This window comes from Hipposideros armiger, unplaced genomic scaffold (assembly GCF_001890085.2).
Source record: "Hipposideros armiger isolate ML-2016 unplaced genomic scaffold, ASM189008v1 scaffold_15, whole genome shotgun sequence".
Lineage (NCBI taxonomy): Eukaryota > Metazoa > Chordata > Mammalia > Chiroptera > Hipposideridae > Hipposideros > Hipposideros armiger.
Window position 1 is genome coordinate 6437931 of NW_017731365.1, and position 21923 is coordinate 6459853.

At 38.7% G+C, this 21923-nt stretch overlaps 1 protein-coding gene across 3 annotated transcripts in view; it reads left to right on the plus strand.

Annotated features, from left to right (window-relative positions):
• VCL (vinculin) overlaps nt 1–21923 on the plus strand; it is a 121844-nt gene that overhangs the window by 79016 nt on the left and 20905 nt on the right. For 2 of the 3 annotated variants that reach the window (XM_019626026.1, XM_019626019.1), the window contains exons 5-12: nt 852–974; nt 2481–2641; nt 10314–10404; nt 11233–11380; nt 14513–14666; nt 15385–15560; nt 18602–18792; nt 21521–21720. In XM_019626026.1, coding sequence (XP_019481571.1) covers nt 852–974; nt 2481–2641; nt 10314–10404; nt 11233–11380; nt 14513–14666; nt 15385–15560; nt 18602–18792; nt 21521–21720 — 1244 coding nt within the window. Of the gene's footprint in view, nt 1–851; nt 975–2480; nt 2642–10310; nt 10405–11232; nt 11381–14512; nt 14667–15384; nt 15561–18601; nt 18793–21520; nt 21721–21923 lie in introns of all 3 variants that reach the window. The other variant, XM_019626013.1, reaches the window with a different exon arrangement.

The window sequence follows — 21923 nt, forward strand, 5'->3', positions numbered from 1 at the left end:
TTTACTACTTGGAAGTGCTGAAAAGGCTGTGTGAAAAAGTTAGACGACCTGAACTTTTTGCCAACAATTCATGGCTCTTGCATCATGACAATGCACCAGTTCACACAGCACTGTCTGTGAGGGAGTTTATAGCCAGTAAACAAATAACTGTATTGGAACACCCTCCCTACTCACCTGATCTGGCCCCCAATGACTTCTTTCTTTACCTGAAGATAAAGATAAATATTGAAAGGACATTTTGATGACATTCAGGACATCAAGGGTAATATAACGACAGCCCTAATGGCCATTCCAGCAGAAGAGTTCCAAAATTGCTTTGAAGTGTGGACTAGGCACTGGCGTCAGTACATAGCTTCCCAAGGGGAGTACTTTGAAGGTTACCATAGTGATACTCAGCAATGAAGTATGTAGCACTTTTTCTAGGATGAGTTCGCGAACTTGTCAGACCCGTACGTAGGTGCAGTGGCCAGCTACACAGCGTGAAAGCTGAATGCGTGGTAGCCAGTCAAAATATTTCCCTCCACTTGTGAATTTATTTTTACAAATATGTATTTATTCATTTCAACATTTTTAATGGTTTGTGAATATATTTATGTCAAATGTGAATATTATGTCACATTTAGAATTTATTAATAAATTACTTTTAGTGAAAAGAATAAAATTGTATTAAGTTAGAACTGTCCTGAGAAATTCTCTATCATAAACGCTTGAATTCAGTGATAGTGTCTATTGTTTAAATAAGTGGGCACTTCAGTTGGGACTTTCATAGTAACTCATAATGGATTTCGGCTCAGAAAGCGAGACTCTGGATTTCACTACTCACCCTGCACACTTTATTCCTTCTGCCTCAGGAATGACGAAGATGGCTAAGATGATTGACGAGAGGCAGCAGGAACTGACTCACCAGGAGCACCGAGTCATGTTGGTGAACTCAATGAACACAGTGAAAGAGTTGCTGCCAGTTCTCATCTCAGGTATTTTCTGCCTCTACTTTATCTTACAGAAAAAAAATGTTAGTGTGTTCTAAACTCCAGTGTTCACTTTCTTTCATTGCTTAGTTGCATGTCCTTCAGCCTGGGTAAAAGTGAGACCTAATGTAGATCAGGCTGTTACCTGATGGCTGCAGCTGGTTGGCTAAGAACCAGTGTTTATTTTCCCTCGTGCTCTGCTTCTCCTGCTCTTTGTTTGAAAGTGCCTTTCCTGTCGCCTAGTTCTTTCTGTTCTCTGGAAGCTCTGATTAGCCCCTTTTCTGGGAGGTGGAATCTCCTCTAGAAACTCTAGTCTTGGATGTTTGGTTTTTGACACCTGTATTTGTATTATAGAAAAACAATTAGGAGCTGGAATGGACATTACAGTGTACTGTGTGATAAAGAAGTGAAGCCAGGGCCCTTCTCAGTGTTGTGATAACACAGGTTTTTCAAAAAAGATATTTAACTGTTCTCTACCTTGTAGAACTGGTGGTCTGTGCCAAGTGGGACCACCTTCCTATTGGGCAGAGACCAGAAATGCAAACATGGTGGCTATTCTCCCAACTAGCAAAAAGGAATTGCATTTATTATCTAGTATGTACCAGACACCTCATGGTTTACCTAAGTTATCTTAAGTTGTGGGTTAGTTAGTTTAACTCTCAGGGGGCAGCTTTATTTTCGGAATCTTATGAGACATGTCACTGTGATCACTAGCTACTGCCTTCCAGCGTTGGCATTTTAGATAGTAGCTAAAAAGGAGATGTGAGTTTAAGAGTTCAGAAAGTTGTTACATGAACTACTAATAGAAAGCAGAAATCTGTAGATAAGTCTTATAACCTCCATGGGAAATATGACTTTGAGCCCAATTGACATGGCAGAAAGGGTGTTGGGAAGAGGATTTCTTTCTAAAGTGGGTAACTCAATGAAGTGTTGATTAATCTTTGTTTTTAAAATTTTAATTATTTTATAGGAACATAATCTCTTTCTCCAATGCTGCTGCTGCTGCTACTGCTACTACTACTACTACTACTACTACTACTACTACTACTTCTTCTTCTTATTATTATTATTTTCTTCTTCACTTTTGGGGGTTAGAAAGTCCCTACTATCTGTTGAGAGAAATCCTGGAAGATACACTCAACACTTTGGGATCTTCTATTAGGATTGGCGGCAGCAGGATTCTCCAGTACAGTTATACTGACTGTTTTCATCTTGTCCCATTAGGTTTGTGTTGGATGGGGCCAGTGTTGGGGCTCGGATGCTAACTGATTTGGAAGGACATTTTGGATATTTTGTGATTGTAGGTCATCAGTATACGTGTGTTAAATTAGTTCCCTGATCATGTGGTGGTGACATTTTGTACCTTCAGTTTTCTTTACAATGAAGGTTGCTGAGATTGGAGCTTTATAAGCTGACTTACAGTGTCTGCAGCTGTGGGACATTCTGTGTGAATATTGTTATACAGCACAATTCAGTTCTAAGCTTAGTTTCTGATCATTTGTTTATTTATAGCTATGAAGATTTTTGTAACAACTAAAAACTCAAAAAACCAAGGAATAGAAGAAGCTTTGAAAAATCGCAATTTTACTGTAGAAAAGATGAGTGCTGAAATTAATGAGATCATTCGTGTGTTACAACTCACTTCTTGGGATGAAGATGCCTGGGCCAGCAAGGTAAGTGTTATGAGAGGAGAAATAAGCGAAACCCCCAATTCTCCCTTCCTGGGTTTGATTGTCTCACATTTTATCTTGTAACCATGTAGCGTAAGACTACCCAGATATCATGAAAGTAATTTCTTCTTCACTTTTGCTTCATGGGTTACTTGCTGCTTTTGCAAATTTCCTTTGTTTCAAGGTAGAACAGTAAATAGGTATGTGGGGTGAACGTTGGTTGAAGGCTGAGATGTATAGCTTTTCCTTCAGGTGGGAGCCTCATTGATTGGGCTGGTGGAGGAACTCTGGTGTGGTGTATGCTCCCTTGAGTGGGAGCCCTGCCTTCTATGTGGGTGGTGTTGCTAGGTGACTAAGTCAGAGACATAGTATGCCTGTGACTGAATTTTATGGAAAACTTTTCCTTAACCAACCTTTGACCCACAGACATCTACAGAAGAAACTTTTGGCATTTCTAGGTGTGTGCCTTCATCATTCCATTTTCCATAAGGAAAACTTCATTAAAATGTTAGTTTTCCCATTTGTCAGGTAGTTTGATGGGCCCCTTCACTCTTTAGAACTTAGTCTAGAATTCTTTCTTGGACTCCAGAAGCGTTGGTGGATTCCTTCTAGAGTCCAGCAGCAGTGGTTTTGTGTTGTGCTGCTCTGGTCTGCTTCTCCCTGTCTAGTGACTGTTTGGGGGAAACAGAGACACTGGGGTTTACACTTTGCTAGTAGGAGCCCACGATGCAGGCCGTGGGGGAACACACTGTCTCCAGCATTCAGCTTCCCATCTTGTGACCCAGATGTTGTCTCCAGGACCCCCCAGTGGGCTGGTAGCAGAGTAAAGAGGGGATTTTGTAGTATGACTTCTACTGGGTGACCGACCATTAAGGTTCTTTTTCCTCCTCCGGGTCACCTATAAGGTAAGGTCAGAGCTGGGGCCTCCAGTCACCGGCCCTCTCTTGTTGTCTAGAAAGCGAATCTAAATGTGCAGAAGAAATGAGTCAGCTTATCTTAATTCTGGATTTGTTTACAGAGGCATGAAGTTCTTGAACAAGTTCTAAGACTGTATTTTAAATCTGTATGGTAAAATCCTTTTAAGTCTTTGATAGTATACTTAATTTTGCTTTTGCATATTTGACAACTTTCACTTCCCTGTTATGACTTCTTTATGCATCTTTTTTTGTTCTCTTGTTTGTTTTATTCTTTTTTTCTCACGTTTAGAAGGTAAGCTTTCTCCTGCCCTCTAGTTTTTCTCCCCCTACCACCCCCCCCACCCCCCACTTAAAAAGAGAAAAGCATGTCTGTGAGGTTTTCTTGTGCTGTGTGCCATGCCTTATTCCGTGTGCCGGTGTGTGACACTGTGCTCGAATATGCGTCAGAATGTGACTTAATATGGGACTCAGGGCTGTGCTGGGCAGGCTGTTTGACTCTGGCTCACTGTACACTATTTCTTTGGGGAAAGCAAAAGGAAAGATATTATCTATGGGATGTCAGGCTTTCTATATTTAGTGGGTGCTTTCACCTCTTTGAGTGGGCTTCTGAGAACTGTTCTGGCCTGGTTATTCCCACTGACTTCTTTTGACGGCAGGTTTCCCCAGGTAGCTGGGTGACCCTGAAGTTACCAGTAGACCCTACTCTTAGGAAAGGAAACTTCCAGCTGAAACCATCTCTGTATTTGCTTCTCCTATCAGCCTCCTTTGCAGGCTCTGGAATTTTGCTTTTGGAGATGTGTCATCAAGGTTCTAAGCCATAATGGAAATGGGTAGGCTAGAGAGTTTAGATGGCATCTGTCCTTGACAATACTCCTTGCTGTCACAATCAAAAGGAAAAAAACAAGATATATCTAAAGTGTTTCCCAACTTCAGTCCATGGCTCACTGCATATGCTGCTGTCTGAGCTGTGAACCAGCCATAGTTCTCCATGATCTCATGTTCCCCTAACCTAATCTCTTTCCTTATTCTCTCTCCTTTCCTTCCAGCAGATGAGAAATAGTAAAAAAGAGGAGCGGGCATTGCAGCCTTAATGCTTCTCTATTTTCGGAGGGGAAAAGTCATCTGTCATTTAGTAAATCAGTGTTACTGAGCTTAATTTTGTACAAGTGTCATTAAGAACTACTTTTTTTTTTTTTTAAAATGTGGTCAGTTGAGTTTTTCAGGACGAGGATTTAGGCACTTGGGGGTTTGAACAAAGGAAATTAAATGAATCTGGCTCCCACTGTGAACAGTCTTGTAGCTGGCTCAGCTTGATGCTGTTCTGGGAGGAATCAGACTGTTAGGATGCTGCAAAACCATCAGGATGAAAGAAATAAAATTAGTTCAGCCAAAAGACGCTCAAGTACATAATGACATCAGAATGAGCAAGAAATGTTTGTTTTTCATTTCATTTTGTTTTTGTTTTACATTTACCTGGTTCAAAAATCAAAAGGCTATAAAAAGATATACATGACAGATCTCACTCCCAACCCCATCCATCCCACCTCGTCTTACCCCAAAGAGTAATCATTTTTATTAGTTGTAAGAATATTTAGGGAAAAAAAATTTTTACCTTGAAAATGAAAATTGGTAACTAGGGTTTTGGTTATTTTTCAGTTTAGTAGCATGAAGCATCTTTCATTGCTGAACTGTAAGCAGTGATTTAGTCAGACCTTGTGTCTGTCTGTGACTCCTGGCTTCCCATACTGTTTAATAAATATGGTATCTTTTACTTCCTCTCATCCCTACCAATAAAGAATTAACTTTGTCTTACCATACTTGTTTCATGCTTCCCCACTGGTGCAGTTTTCTTCTGGAAAGTGATGGTTCCTCTAGAAAAGTAGGGGAAGAAAGTAAGTGGTAAAAATTCTTGGTAAAAGTGCGTCTTGCTGATTAAGTTGATTTTAAAAGAATGCAATAGCTGGTTTACCTCGATACCTACATTCAAATTGCAGATTTACAAACTTAAAAGTACTTCAACTTTAAACACTTCGTTTTATTTTGAAAGTAAAGATTTTCCCCCCCTTAAACCAACAGTCATCTTATAAATGATCATGAAACGTTAGCTTAGCAGTTTTCCTGAGAATACATTATGAAACTCAAGAGTTTGTGGATTAAACACAATTCTCATTCTACCCTTTGTAAATTTAGCAATCTGTTTTTTTGGTATTTATATTACTTGTATTTTGATGCATGCTGAGAAGTAAGAGGAAGTGAGAGAAAAGGTTAAAAGCCTTTGATGGCTAAGCATTTTTGTGTCCACAGAGGTGCTCCTGTAACTGTCCACATAACTGTCCTTGAGTCATTAGATGCTATTATTCAGAATTAGTTCCTGTGGTGAGTCTCCTCCCACCGTGGGCCGAGGCTGGTGATAGTTAAATGTAGTAACTACCTCATTGATGTCTTACTCAGATTACTCTGCTTTACCAAAGAAGGAAATATTGGTTAGAACATGCAGTCCTGTAATACTTGCCTTCCTACAGACCATTGGGATTTAAGGGTTGATTTTTATTTCGTTTTTTGAAAAAATAAGGTTGTATGGGAGCTTTTTATGAGTTTTCTAGTGTTTTATTTTAGCAGAAAATACAACAAAAGATCTATCTCTTGGAGTTTGAGATAGTTATTTCAGGTATTTATGGTGTTTTATCCCCTTCCCCCCAAAAAGGAGCAAAGCCCAAAAATGTTGAAGGAATTGATGTTTCCCNTCATAGGTGGCATAGAATTTTAGAGCTGGGAAGGTATTCTTAGAGATGAAGAACTGACCACCCAGGAGGGTAACTTGCTTGAATTCTAAGGGCTTAATGACTTTCTGTCATTTCTTAAATGTAGTTTGTAAGATTTTTTTTCTACTGCCCAATCTATTCTTTTCAGAAACATCTTTGTTTTGAAACATTGATTTGGGGGTGGAGATGTGGTCAGGGATGGAATGGAGTAGAAAGGATCGGGAAGGGAGGTGTTAGTGGAAAAAAGGAGAATCGATTGGACAACGAAAGAGAGGGTTCTTAGTGCGGTATTTACAATTTCTAAGAGCCTGGGATTGTAAGACCTCAGTTTTCCAACCACAGTTCCTCTTGATTGTCTATATAAGGAACTCAGTGATTCTTAGTATTATTCTGATGAGTTCCTTAGGTCTAACTTTATATTAAAATTCAGGAGTGTTTCAGTTCCTGGGAACGCATATAAAAAGGAGTTCTTTTAGGTTGCCCTTCCACCTTTTGGTATGCGGGGGTAGAGTACCAAGGAACAGTTTTTGTTTTTTTTGTGTTTTCATTTAAAACATGAACTCATAAGAGCTTTACATAGTGGGAGGGGACCAAATCCCTGCCAGCTGTCCCCAAAGCTGCATGACTAGATCTGGTCTTTTTTACACCCACTCTTTATAAAAAATAACCAAAAAACCCAGAGAAGAAATTGGTGGAGACTTTTCTCTTTCCCAAATTGGAAATTTTACAGAGGAAAGTGCTCAAATGAAGGTGAAATTGTTTTCTATTTCATACCCAGATTATACTCCGGGTACTTAGAATTACATGACAAGGTTTAAAAGCTTTGTGGTACATAGTATGGTTGACACAAGGGTTCTGATTATTTTCACCCTTTATAAATATATCTAAAAAGTGACTTTTAAGGATAACTGTTGCATTGTTTTGTACACCTGAAACTAATAATAAAAATAAATAAATAAAAATAAAATAAAAAGTGACACTTAATCCTAGTTGTTCAGTGAATTTTTTTTATATCATATCCAGTGTTTATATTTAGTTGCTTATGACAGAATTCTGTCAATCTCATAATAAATACTGCCCTTCAAAAAATATATATATGAGATTCTTAGGAGACCAGAATATTTGTTCCTGTTGACCTTTTTCTTTCTAATAGATATGACACTAAAATGTGTTTTAATGATTATTTAAAACTTTCCCTATTCCAGAAAGAATTTAAGGTGGCCCTTTTAGTGACTATTTTAAATCCCCCAAATTGTCTAAAATTCATGTTATTAAAAACTTTGGTAACTAATTGAAATTCCCAGTTTAAAAACGCAACTTCAGTCTAAACTTACCATTGGTTCTTTTTAGGGGGAAATCGGGCATCTCTTAATTTTGACTTCTTGATGTCATGTCTCCCACTCAGGAGTAAATTAGTCACTTCCTGGGGATTAGATTCTTTCCTTGAAGTGTCAGTGGCCCCTCATGCTTAATTAGGGAGGGAAAAAAAAGCAATGATTTTTGAGGATACTGAATAGAACAAAGCCAGTTTTTTCATTGTATTTGATTTAATTTGGGGGCAAAGGATAATAAAAGCAACCATTTAGGTTAGTGATGGTTATGAATTTGATTCTAGAACTTATTTTTGGGGCAGTATTAACCAAAGCCAAAATCAACAAGGCAAAGATTTGCTGACTATTATAGAAGGTTAGTGGATTCTTTGCAACTCTCCTTGGTAAAAGAAAAAAAGTCTTGAGTTTCATCTAATATAAAATAATGAGGTTTGACGTCAGCAAAACTGAGATCAAATTGGGTTTCTAGGACAGAGCTCCTGTCTCTTAACTTGTAAAATTAAACTACATTTAAATTTGAGGTTCAGTGATGTCATGAGAGAAAAAAATGCCTGAAACAGAACTTAACATGCAGGAAATGTTCAGTTAGTTTCTTAACTAGCTGCCTTTAATGCTAGAGTAGACACTGAAAGTTTTTTCTGATCTTTGTTTGCTCTTGAATTTAGATTTTCAAAATGTAATAAATACTATTTTTCACTGAAATATAAGTGTGATAGAGAAATGGCTATTAATAGATTGTAAATTAAGTATTTTTACCTGGGTATAATGTCTCTTCTTCAAATTGTGCACATACTTCTAGGTAAGAGCTTATGGGGGGGGAAAAATATATATATATATATATATATATTTAATTTAATTTAATTTAATTTTTTTACACTGTATCTAGACAAAGTTCTATAACTTGTGTTAGGCCCTAAAGGTTATCCATCTCTCTGAGGTTAGGAGTTGCCTGAAACTCTCTTTGAAAAGGTACTGATTTGGGCCTTGCCAATTTGGAATTAAGCTGAAGTGACCTTTGTATTACTTTTGAAGGCAGGGTTTGCTGTACAGATTAATGTAGAACAAGAGACAGGAGCAGCAGATATTTAAACCATTTCAGAATCAAAGCTCTTAAAAAATGTCACTTGACTAGTTATACTAATTACAAATGAAGTTTTGAAATATATCCTCTTACTACTCTGCCTTTTATTGATAGATAGCTACCATAATTCCATGTAACTTGATAATAAAAATATTTTACTTCCATTTTTTTCAGTAATGTACAATAGTTAGTTCACTGCTCTTTAGTTGCTGTGGCTGAGAATTTGCTCTTTAGAGCCTTAGATAGCCAAGGTTGCAACAGGAGAACAGAGTCTGTATCTGTTTAGATGGGGAAGGATGGAATCCAAAGCTGAGAGTCCCATAATTTGAATGGGTACTTGGGAAAAGCTGGGGTCAGGCTGCCTAGGGTCAGGCTGCCTAACTCAGAGTGCTCCCTGCACTTACTTGTCCTAGTGCTTTGCTGGGTCTTGTACAAATTGGAAGTGGGGACATGCTCCTGGTGCCCCCGTGTGGAAAATTGGTGGTATAACACCTGTAAGAATTGAAGTTTTGCGGACTGCAAATGTAAAAAAGTTAGGGATTTAGGGCATTGCCTAGAATTGCAGAGGTTAACTCAGTGCTTTGGTGGATGGACTCTGTAAGAGTCAGTGCCCTAGAGCAAAAGGGAGATAGACTGTCTTTCAAGGTGTTAAATAAAGACATAAGAGATGGCCTGTCTGTCAACTGTGAGGATGGTACATGGGTATTAGTTACATTTTTCTCTGCGTTTTTCTATATTTTCAAAACTTTATTGAAATATATGTATATTTTTAAAGTGACAAGTCTTTTGTTTCACCTTCTCATGCTATATGTCCTGGGAGATTTTTATGCTAGTTTTATGTTAGTCATTATGAGTCCTGATATGTTAGTCATTATGAGTCCTGATTGTACATAGTAAATTGAGACCCACTTATTTATCCTGCCTCTTCTTCTAGGTTAGGGATGGTAAGGGAAATAAGGATGAGGAGTGGCAGGGAAGGCAAAAAAAACCCCTTCTTTTTTGTATTACATTTAGTGGTTTATTTGTGGAATTAAAACTAATTGCTAGATTCACATTTTCATTTTTTTTCCAACCAGTAATTCCAAATTTTTCAGATTAATATAGTGAAACATTATTGTGTATGTGTGCGTGTGTGCGCGTGCTTGTGTGTATTTCAAAACAAGATGTAAAAGAACTATAATTTGTGGCACCACATGCTAATGAGGCATCCTTGAAGCTGGGAGGGCTTTGGCAAGGGCTGCAGTAGATGAATGTTGACTAGTGGAAAGGCTGATAATGAGGCATGTGACAACAGGGCTTTTTCCTGCTGAAGACATTAAACATCTTTTGGCTTGAGCGATTTTACCAGTTTACAGTTTAGCAATAGGGAAATTAGGAAACAGAATACAATTAACTGAAGATTTGCATGCAAGATGCTGCATTTTGACAGAAATGAGCGTTATGGTGTGATGAGAATATTTTTAAGGCTTTGTAGGACTACCGTAGCTATTGTATGTTAGTGCTGTCACTTCTTCTCTGTCTTACTTTGTGTCATGGTATCTCAACTTTTGCAAAGAAAATAATTGTGGTATTTCTCTTCAAAAGGACACTGAAGCCATGAAGAGAGCACTGGCCTCCATAGACTCCAAACTGAACCAGGCCAAAGGTTGGCTCCGTGATCCCAGTGCTTCCCCAGGTAACCCGTTGGTTGTACTTTTCTGATAAACACAACAAAAAGTTAAAAACCAAGCAAACAGAAGAAAGAAATATTCCTAGACTCTCATAATCCTGAGATAACTACTGCAACATTTAGGGCCATATATCATTTAATTGGTTTTGACTAATTAAAGTGTTACTGGGCCTTAAAAGGATGAAGGCCATAGACTCATCACCTCTTATCATGGAAGAATAAGCCAAGCTGAACTGGGTATTCTTTGACTAATTATTGGTTCACCTCTTCCCTGAATCAGAAAGGTAATTATTTTGAATAAAAACTCTTTTCTTTTTATTCCCATTGGGCATATTTACATTTATGTCAACAAAATACTTAATCAGATTAAATGATGATACCAATAAGAATTGGAAAACAAAGTTAGCTTATATAAAGAGAAGACCCAAATAGGTTATGGATCTAGACTATGGATTTTCTAATCTAATGGTTATTCAGTTTTAGATGAGCAGTTGAATGAATGTGAAAAGCCCAATGGAGGTTAGAGGTGCTAAGTGTTAGTCAACTGTTAGAGCCTGTTTTCATCATCCATATTCTTACCACAGCTGCTTATTCTCTCCAGATGGCTATGGTTCCAAGTAGCTTTTCTTTTTTTAGTAGTATTTGTGGTTGAAACCTCACCCTAAGGTTGTTAGGGCCCTGCTTGGTTGTTAGCTATCAGATGTATTGTCTTCTATTTACTTGTCTTGTCCTTTGAAATCATCTGTTCCCCCATGAATGAAATGGCTTGTAAAGCATCCTCTCTAAATAATTCATGTGGTGACAATATTGATATTGAATATCTCTTCATTTTAGGGGATGCTGGTGAGCAGGCCATCAGGCAGATCTTAGATGAAGCTGGAAAAGTTGGTGAACTCTGTGCAGGCAAAGAACGCAGGGAGATCCTGGGGACCTGCAAAGTGCTAGGACAGATGACCGATCAGGTGGCTGACCTCCGAGCCAGGTAACGTCCTCTGCGCTTGCCAGAGCAGTAGTGGGTGACAGATAGGACCTCCCTCCGGACAGAGTGATTCACAAAGCAAGTCTACTGATTTTATGGTGTTCTCCTTGGCTAATAGATAACATAGATACTATACTCTATTCTTTTGAGCTTGAAGTGAACTTCCTTTTTGCTGAACTTTTGAAATGTGCAGATGCCTTGTAAGAAAGTTGAAAATTGAAATAGAAATCTGATATCTGATCTTAGTTTCTAGCTGTAAGCTCATGAAAAATAAGGGGCAGTGGTAAAGTCTGGCATGGGTAGATATCTGTTATGAAGGACTGGTAGAAAGAAAAATAAAAGAGTGAAAACAATGGGAATTATTTCAGTCATTTAAAAAATCAGGTTAAATAGGTTATCCTTGAAGTTGGTCATTTCTAGGCTCTTTTGAGTTTTTATGTCATCATTCTTCATTTTATGTTTCTTTTACCTTTCTTTTATGCACCTCAAGTCTAGGCTTTTAGAACTTTCCCCCCTATAAACTATATATGTGTGTGTGTGTGTGTGTGTGTGTGTGTGTGTGTGTGTGTGTGTGTGTGTGTGTGTATGTATGTATATATATAGTTTGCTATTAAGAAAACTCAGTATCATATAGGTTTGTTTGGAACTCATCCATAGAGTTAATGAAGTTCTAAAAGATCCGAATTTTTATGGAATTTTATATTATGGACATTGAGAAAAGTTGAAGTGTAACGAGACGTGAGTGTAGAAGAAGTTTAATTTTGCTTCAAGAATGTCATGAAACATCTTGAGATAATTGGAATAGCCAGGGTCTCCATACAAACGGGCTTCAGAAACACTCCTTGCACGTTACACACCATGAGTAACACCTGGTCTCAAAGGTATTCACATAACAGACTGAAGAATACAGTTCTTAAAGGAGAACTACTTAACCTTTTTGGAACCAAGATCATTTTTCTAATCTGACGAAAGTCATTAATCTCTACCTAAAAAGATGCATCTGAACAACAGTACATATAATTTCCAGAGATTCGTGGATTCACAGTAGCCCTGGAAGCTCCAGGGGCTTCCAGTAAGAGTCTCTGCCTTGAGGTGGGGAAGGAACAGCATAAATAAATGTTATCTCATTGAACTCCGTGAGCCTTTTTCTCCTGCTGTGAAGCAGCCTCCTTTGTCATGAGCATGACAAGAACTTTACAGAAAGGACAAAAAGGAGTTCTGTTCCCATTCGGAGAAATGCCAGTGCAGCCTGACAAGATTCTTGGCTCTTCTAATTTCTCACCGCTGGCTCCTTTGTCTGTAGCCTTTTCACAGCGTGGTAGACAGTTTTCCCTTGGAATTCTCAAATACACACTTGTATGTGTTTAGAAAAAGATGAATTTGAGCAAGAAAAGGAGGTCGTTGCTGGATGGGATCGCCCATTAATCTGTAAAGACAAAAGGCTGGAACAGTGTTGAGCATCTGTGGGCCTGCTTCACCCTGGAATCTGCAGTATTCCTTCACAATGAGCGATTGGAAAGCTACTCCCTGTTATTCTTTCTTAAGTATGCCCCGCGGTTTAACATTTTAGTGGTGGAAACTCGGTAACAACTTCTTCATTGATACGCTCTGATTTAGTCACCTACTAGGGTTTCTAGGTTGGAAATATATATCCCCCAGCCCCTGGGACTCAATAAACTTTATTTTTAATGAGAAAAACTATATAGCCCCAACGTATTTTTACTTTCTCAAAGTTGGACTCTTATAACCAAAAAGGTTCCTCATCATAAATTACTAGATTTGAAGGGGGGGGCAAATTAAATCATGAAAGTATGTTTCCCCAAATCTTTCACTCCTCTGCCATGTGAAAGGGTGGAAGCCTTAAGTACCAGCAAAAGGTATAAATACTTTTATAAACCTGGCAATAAATACTGAGTTCCTTACCTAAGTATTGGTATAGATGAAACGTAGAGATAAATTAAAAAAAAGGATAGAAAAATGAATGACAGATTTGTATTATTGGTAAGGTAACCAAAGACATTTTGGAGCTTATCCTAAAATTGGAAACTCAGATAAGAATGACCAGCCATGCCATTTTACCAAATGATGAAGTTGCCATCCCTATTGTTGAGTTTACAAAATCCAAGCTGGTAAAATGATGGAAAATTTTACTTTGTTATGACTTGGAAAGTGTCCACAAAGGGAAAGCAAGCTTCTACAAACACACATTATTTTTTTGTAGTAGTAGCATATAACTTCTGAGAGAGGAATATAGTGAAATTAGTTCTTCAGGAACTTGATAGGAAACAATGGTTTCTTGTCACCTTGTGCTCCCCCCCCCCACCTCAGTACTAACTGGTTTTGATAGTTATAGATTGCATAGGAGTGGAAGGTAGACATTTAAGATTATCATTAGGTTCATGATAATAATAATGACAATTCAGTAATAATAATAATAGTTCTATATGTGTGTATTGCTTTATTGGCAAAGTATTTTCAAATATTTTTTTTTTTGCCTGAAGCCACTGTGTTTGATAAGCAAGACAAGTATTGTTGATTACCTACCCACCCCCCATTTTATAAGCAGAAAACTGAACCCCTAAGAAGTTAAACATGGTAAACAAGGTTCCACAGGTACCATGAGCCAGGATTTGAACCCAGATCTGCTTGGTCCCAGTGTGGTGCGCTTTCATTTCAATAACACAGCGCATGCTGCCTCCTGAAACGTTTTTAATATAGACTTGTCCATAAATAAGACAATCTAATGGACTGTTTATTTCTAAAGCGCACATTACTATGGTAACAAAACCCTCCATAGCAATAAGATCACAAGCACATTTTTCCCTGTAGTTTAGATTTGATTATGTAATCACTACCAAGAGGAGAATCATTATTATCAGAATTTGTAGGCCTGGTCTTTAAAATGGTTATGCAGCTCCACGAAGCTTATGGGTATTTTCAAAAGCAAAGGAGAAAGCAGATGGTTTGGGTGTTTTATTTTGTCATCTCGGTGTTTTCTTGTGCTATCTCAGACTTACTGGAGAAAAGGAAAAAGACAAGCATGTTAACAAAAACGACATATACTGTGCTTTTAGTATTATTTTGCTGTTAAGCATTTGAGAGAGTCCAGTGACAGCGTCTGTCTGTTTTGAGTAGGGGACAAGGAGCCTCGCCCGTGGCTATGCAGAAAGCCCAGCAGGTGTCTCAGGGGCTGGATGTGCTCACAGCCAAAGTGGAAAATGCAGCCCGCAAGCTGGAAGCCATGACAAACTCAAAGCAGAGCATTGCAAAGAAGATTGATGCTGCTCAGGTAGTCATGATGATTTTCAAGAAGGGTGGGACATAAAAGAGAAAGAGAAATGTCCCATAACTCACCTGTATCTATCTATCTCTGTCCATTTATCTCCCCCTCTCTTTTTTTCTCTCTCCCTCCCCTCCTCTCATTTACTGTGGGTGGATAATGGGTGTTTCTAAGTGATGACTAATTCCCAGCAATTACTAATGTTAACACTTTCCCTACCACCGCAGGTTTAGATTAATATTTATCTGTATTTTGAAATAAACATCTTAATTTTGAATACTTCAATTAGTTAAAAGTAAGCTCTCAATACCAAGAGACGCCTGGTTCCTGATACAGATGACAGTATATGAAAACTGTTCTTCATGTCAGAATTCACACCCATATTTGGTCATAGCAGGGTTAAAGGGTTAAAGTTTTCAAATAACTATTCTACTGTAAAATGGTTGCATCTGACAAAGAAACACAAATGTTTGAGAAACTGCAGAATAAATAAGGTGTGATTAATTTAAAGAGGAGATAAAGCTTGTGAAGATACTTGATTCCTATGGGAAAGAAAAAGAGGAGGGATTGATTTGATTTTACCTGAGCTGAGAACGTATGTAAAACAGTAAGGATCAGCATTATAAAAATGTGTGCCTTGTGATTACTTTTGAAATATTTCTGATGGCCTTGTTAAGTTTAATATAATGTGGTCACCAGTGTGCTTCTTTTCCATTTCTGTGGGCAGAACTGGCTTGCAGATCCAAATGGTGGACCAGAAGGAGAAGAACAGATTCGAGGGGCTTTGGCGGAAGCTCGGAAAATAGCAGAATTATGTGATGATCCTAAAGAGAGAGATGACATTCTGCGTTCTCTTGGAGAAATAGCTGCTCTGACTTCTAAATTAGCAGATTTACGAAGACAGTATGTATTTCATCATTTAAATTGCCCTTTAATCTTGTCTCTTTTTGCCCTCTAAGCACATAGATAGTTGAATTCTGTAGGTTAAATGCATGTGTGATGCTCTTCCACTGTATTCTCATTGATTCTGTGTGACGTGGATAAGTAAGATATTACCGTTTTATCATTGACATAATTGGATTTTAATGATTTATTGCCTAGCGCATAGTTTTAAATTAATTTAGGACGGTAAGACCTCCTTTGTAAAGACCTTTATTTTTCATTTCTAAGCTAGGACTTTTCTTGTTACATGGTGTTTGTGATATAGCTGTTTCCCAGGTATATGAGGTAAAGAATATTTGTGTATAGCTTTGCAAAGGTTCCTGGGGTGAAGGGAGGATGGGGAGAGGCGTATGAAGATACTTTCTTCCTTCCCCAGAAACATTATTTCTTAAGTAGCAGCTATAAGAGCTCCAGAAATACGATGTCCTCAACCACAGCTTCTCTTAAAGGCTTTCATGGCACTTACTTTGATTATATAAGAAAGAAGTGTTGCTTTTTTTCTTTTGATGGATATTTTTCTCTCTTAAAAAACAAAACGAAAAATATTATGTGATTAGTGCCTTTAAAAGAGGAAGGGATCAGATATCTCTCTCCATCTCACTTTCTTTGTCTCTCTCTCTCTCTCTCTCTCTCTCTCTCTCTCTCTCTCTTTCCTCTCTTTCTCTCTCTGCCATGTGAGGGTATAGCAAGCAGGCAGCCCTCTGCTAAAAAATAAAAACAAAACAAAACCGGCAGCACATGCTAAAAGAACATTAAGAAAGCGTACGGAGTCAAAAATAAATGCTGCTCCTTTCCTACCTTAGTCCTCCAGCCGCTTTTCCAGGGATAACCATAGTTAAGTATCTGCTTTCCATGTAACTTGCGTGTTTCATTTCCTGAATGAGGGGGAGGACCTCATCTTTTTCCAGTGAGATGTACTTTAGAGTTCTCTCAAGTCTTTTTTTTTAAAGATTTTTATTGGTGAATTGGGGGGATGGGAACAGTGCTGGGGAATTAGGGGAAGGGGGACAGACAAGTTGCTGTTGTTTTGTTCTTCAGTCTAGTTGTGGAGGATGTTGCTTCACTGGCCCAAGTTGGCACCATCATTGCGCTCTTCCCGGGTGAGGCAGATCAGTCGCAGGCTTCTGGACGGCCGCTCACTGCGGCTGCTGGCCGCTCACGCTGGCTGCTGGCCACACACGGTAGCCCATGGCAACCCACTGCCACAGGGACTGCAGCCCACGCCGTCGCCGGCGACTCACAGCAGCCCAGCTCCAGGTTGAGCCGTTGTTCAGCATCTTAGCTGTGGAGGGCAGTGTCACTGGCCCTCATATGTGGGATCCGAACCGGGGCCCTCTGGCATCCCAAGCGAGTTCTTAACCATCGCGCCACTCGGCTGGCCCTCTCAAGTCTTATACTGACTAAGAGGGCAGTTTGGCTAGGAAAGCCAACTTCTGCATCTCAAATCATGAAATAGAAAATGAGGGGGAGCAGGGTGGATATACTTTAGGCAGGAGGCTGTGGTGACCGAGAGCTACTGAAGTAACGGCTGAAATTTGATTGTACATCAAGCTCAACCTTTGGGGATCTCTGTTTGAGGCCCACATTTTGCCGTATTTAGGTTGAGAAGTTGTATAGTTTGACATTTGTAAAAGAAAATGTCTATATAGTTATGTCTGTGTTCATTAATATTAGCCCATTATTATAGTCTGTTTAGATTCATTAGATTTTAAAATACTCAAAATGGAGATTCTATATTCTTAGCACCCTAACACAGGTGCATCTATGTACATAGCAGACACTCATTAGTGTTGGTTAATAATAGAGAATTCATGGTAATGATGATAATAGCAGATCTTCATGTGTGGTCACTCATCATTATTACTTATTACTGTATCACATATATATGTACATATACAAATGTACACATACACATGTACAGTCATGTCATGCATAACGATGGGGATTCATTCTGAGAAATGCATTGCCAGGTGATTTGAGCCTATTTATTGCTCCTAAGCTACAAGCCTATAGAGCATGTTACTGTGCAAAATATTAGGTTGTTGGAAAAGTTATGACGTATTTTTTCTATGTTTTTCGTTGCAAAAATGCATCATGACTTTTCCGACAACCCAATAACATGAGATTCAATCAAGCCCAAGAAGAAATGATGCCATCAAGAGATGCAGTAAACAGAAGATGTGTGAAGCTGCTGCCGGTGTAACAAGGCATACTGTTTTACAGCAAACTGTTTTGTTTTGTTTTTAAATTTATTGGAGAACAGTGCGCTTTATCCAGAACTCATCGGCTCCAAGTTAAGTTGTTTTCAATCTAGTTGTGAAGGGCGCAGCCCACCGACCCATGTGGGAATCGAACTAGCAACCACAGTGCTACGAGCATCATGCTCCAACCAACTGAGCCAACTGGCTGCCCACCAGCAGTTGAGCTCCATGTCAAGCTGTTGTCTTTCAGTCTAGTTGTGAAGGGTGCAGCTCACCAGCCCATGCAGGAATCGAACTGGCAACCTTGGCGCCAAGAGCCTGTGCTGTAACCATCTGAGCCAACCGGCTGCCCCACAAACTATATTTTATATGTTTTTGTTTTGTTTGTTTGTTTGTTTGTTTGTTTGTTTTTAAATAACTACAACTAGTTTTACTATAACTACTTCAACCACTGCTACACAAGAAATATGGCTACTTGGGCCCACCTAGTTCCTGAGGAAACTAGTGTTTTCAGAGGTGGCAGGCTGAGAGGTCAGCTAAACTGAGTGATGATTGATCTCAGCTTACCAGATGGTTGAGATTGATTGAGCTAGGCTGCTCCAAACTCATATGTAATGTCTTAGCTGGGAAAGCTATCTGAATTTAAGTTACTTATTTCTTATTTAAGGGCCAAGTGGATAAACTACTCTTCTTTCAAACCAAATTAATAATAATCATTAGCAATTTGACATCCATTAGCATTTGTATCAGCTATTAAGTCATCTCCATGTAAATCGTCTCTGTGTGTTGTTTTCTCTGCAGGGGGAAAGGAGACTCCCCAGAGGCCCGAGCATTGGCCAAACAGGTGGCCACGGCCCTGCAGAACCTGCAGACCAAAACCAACAGGGCTGTGGCCAACAGCAGACCTGCCAAAGCCGCTGTCCACCTTGAAGGCAAGATTGAGCAAGCGCATCGCTGGATTGATAATCCCACAGTGGATGACCGGGGAGTCGGTAAGGGCGACGGCCGTGAACTTGACCCTCATTGAACTGGGCTCAGTGAAAACAAGTGAGTTGTTGGTAGGGATCCTGTATCATCTTTAATTAGGCGCAGAGGGGGCACTTCAACCACTGGTGAGTGAGGCCTTCTACAGCGTGACTCCATTTCTACACATAGCAAGGGAGATTTCTGTGGTTTAATCAAGAGGTATTAGTGAATAAATGATTTTACTGTGGGCAAATGGAAAGGTCCTTAGGTTGGAATTGAAATTTTGAACTAATTCTAGTCTATGTGTACTTCCATTCTATTGTAGCTCAGTTATTACAGTCCTTAGAAAGTACCCAGTTGAATATAATTTTTGAAAAGAAGTAAAAGGCTCTTAACTACCAACGTTATTTTCAGTTGGGAGGGCTCCTGTACCACGCAGTCACTAGTCGAATTGATAACCTAAAATTTTCTCTTTTGGGAGATCTTAGGAATGAATCTATAGGAATGTAGGTTGTATTATGATAGCAAGCCTGCTGAAGCTGAAAGAACTACTTAACTTCATTTGCTGTATTCACTGGATAAAAAAGATACATTTTTTAATTGATGATTCCCAGTGTTGGGGAATCAGGCAGACATAAAATTTACTAGTGGAGGAATAAATTGGTAATACCAAACTTTCTGAATGGCAATTTGGGATTATGTGTCAAGAGCTTTAAAAAAGTTCATACCCATTGACTCAGCAATTTGACGTCTAGGAATTTAGTCTGAGAAATAATTAGAGATGTTTCCAAGGAGTTACAAGAGTGTATAACAGAATGTGAACATCCTTGAGTAGGGGAGGGCGTTATAAAATTATATTGCAGTAAGCTCTATGAATAGGGAAGGTTAGATATATATAAAGGAGGATGATAATATAGGTATTTGTAAAATGTTAGAATGAGTTAAGACGATAAAAAGTTAGGGGAGGTAGGAGCAGAAGATTAAGTGATAAGAATTACCCGTTCACTTTATTGAATACCTTAAACAGATGTTATCCAAAGCTTTACTGAGTCTTAAGTGCTGTAGTTACTATATCTCTGACTTGAGTGGGACCTGGGAAGAAAATTCTGATAGAGGGATATGACAGGCAGCAGTGACAGCACTGTTACAATATTAGAAAGTCCTGAAATAGTCGTAGAACACTGAGTACATTATAAAGTACCTCTCAGAATTCACATTAACTTTAAAATGTAAAATAATTCATAAGTATGTTGTTAAAACTCTAAAGTAAATTAAAGTCAATAAAATTTAATAGTATAATATAATGTACTATAATTAGTCATCGTATAAACTATCATTAAATATCACCTCTATTTTACTGAGTGTGTTGTTAGTAAAAGGAAAAACAGAACACTATTTATAAGATGCCTTCTTAAGTTCATTCTTTATCTTTGTCTCCCAAAGCTTGTTAAATATATGGTTTTAAGTTACTCAGCTGTGAATTATCCTATCATAGGTCCTTTTTTCAGGAAACAAACCCTCATAAGAAGAAATTAATTACCAGGATAATGCGTGTTAAAATATATTTTCTGACTATTGAGTAATAGGGAGAATAATGGGGGATGTGACAGAGTAGAGCAGAGTTCCTCAAAGGATTTCTCACAGACACCTGCCTCAGAATGATCTAGTGTATATTAAAAATGCAGAATCCTGGGTCTTCACTGTCTATCTTGATTACCACTGTTATACCACTGTCTGTATTAGTTTCCGAGGGCTGGCATAACAAAATGTGTGGCTTAAAGTCACAGAAATTTCTTCTCTCATATTTCTGGATTTCAAAATCAAGGTGTTAGCTAGCTGGGTCCTTTTTGGGGGCTCAGAGGAAGAACCTGTTTTATGCCTCTCTCCTAGCTTCTGGTGGTTGCTGGTAACCCTGCAGCAACCTTAGTTGCATAACTCCATTCTTTGACTCTGCCATACGTGGTTGTCTTTCCTCTGTGTGTGTGTGTGTGTGTGTGTGTGTGTGTGTGTGTGTGTATGTGTGTGTGTATCCTGACGTGGTGTTCTCTTCTCTGCATATCTATCTCTGTATCTCTTCACTTTTTAAAAGGACAAGAGTCCTATTGGATTAAGGGCCCATTCTACTCTAGTATAAACTCATCTACATACTAATTACATCTACAAATACTCTATCTCCATGTGAAGTCACATTTGTGGGTGCCAGGAGTTAGGATTTCAACATACTTTTTGGTGGGGGGAGGAGCAGAATATAAGCCTCAGTATTATCTAAATAGACAACACACTGTGAAATTTAAAAAAAAGAGTGTATGTAAACAGAGTAAATGCTAAATAATAAGTAAATGGCCAAATAATTATGGTTAATGTTATCAAATATTACATAGATTTTACATCGTGAGTTTTGAAGAATATTTAATACTGTGGAAAAATGCTCATGTTAAATAAAAAGAAGCAAGGAAAAAAAATTATCATATGATTCAATTTTTACGAAAGAGAAATGTATGTGTATAGGAACATGCAATGCTTTAAAAAAGACTGGAAGGAAATGTTCAACTATATCAACCTCTGAGTGATGAAATTATGGGTAGTTTCTCTGTTATTTATACTTTTCTGTATTTCCCCATTTTTTTCTATTGTCAAGGGGAAATAAAACTCCACTAAATATTATTATTAAAAAACAAACAACTTACCAAATCGCACTGCAGTTGCTTTCTTCTCTAGGCCTTTGTGACTTCTAGTGTTTTCCTCTTGGTCCAGGTCAGGCTGCCATCCGGGGGCTTGTGGCCGAAGGGCATCGTCTGGCTAATGTCATGATGGGACCTTATCGCCAAGATCTTCTTGCGAAGTGTGATCGAGTGGACCAGCTGACAGCCCAGCTGGCTGACCTGGCTGCCAGAGGGGAAGGGGAGAGTCCTCAGGCGAGAGCACTGGCGTCTCAGCTCCAAGACTCCTTAAAGGTAGAATTCAGGAGCACATGTCATTACATTTCATATGCTTACTGTGATTGAAAAACTAGGGAGGGCTTTTTTTTAAAAGATTTTTATTGGGGAATTGGGGGATAGGAATAGCGCTGGAGAATTGGGGGAAGGGGAACAGACAAGTTGCTGTCCTTTTGTTCTTCAGTCTAGTTGTGGAGGACGTTGCTTCACTGGCCCAAGTT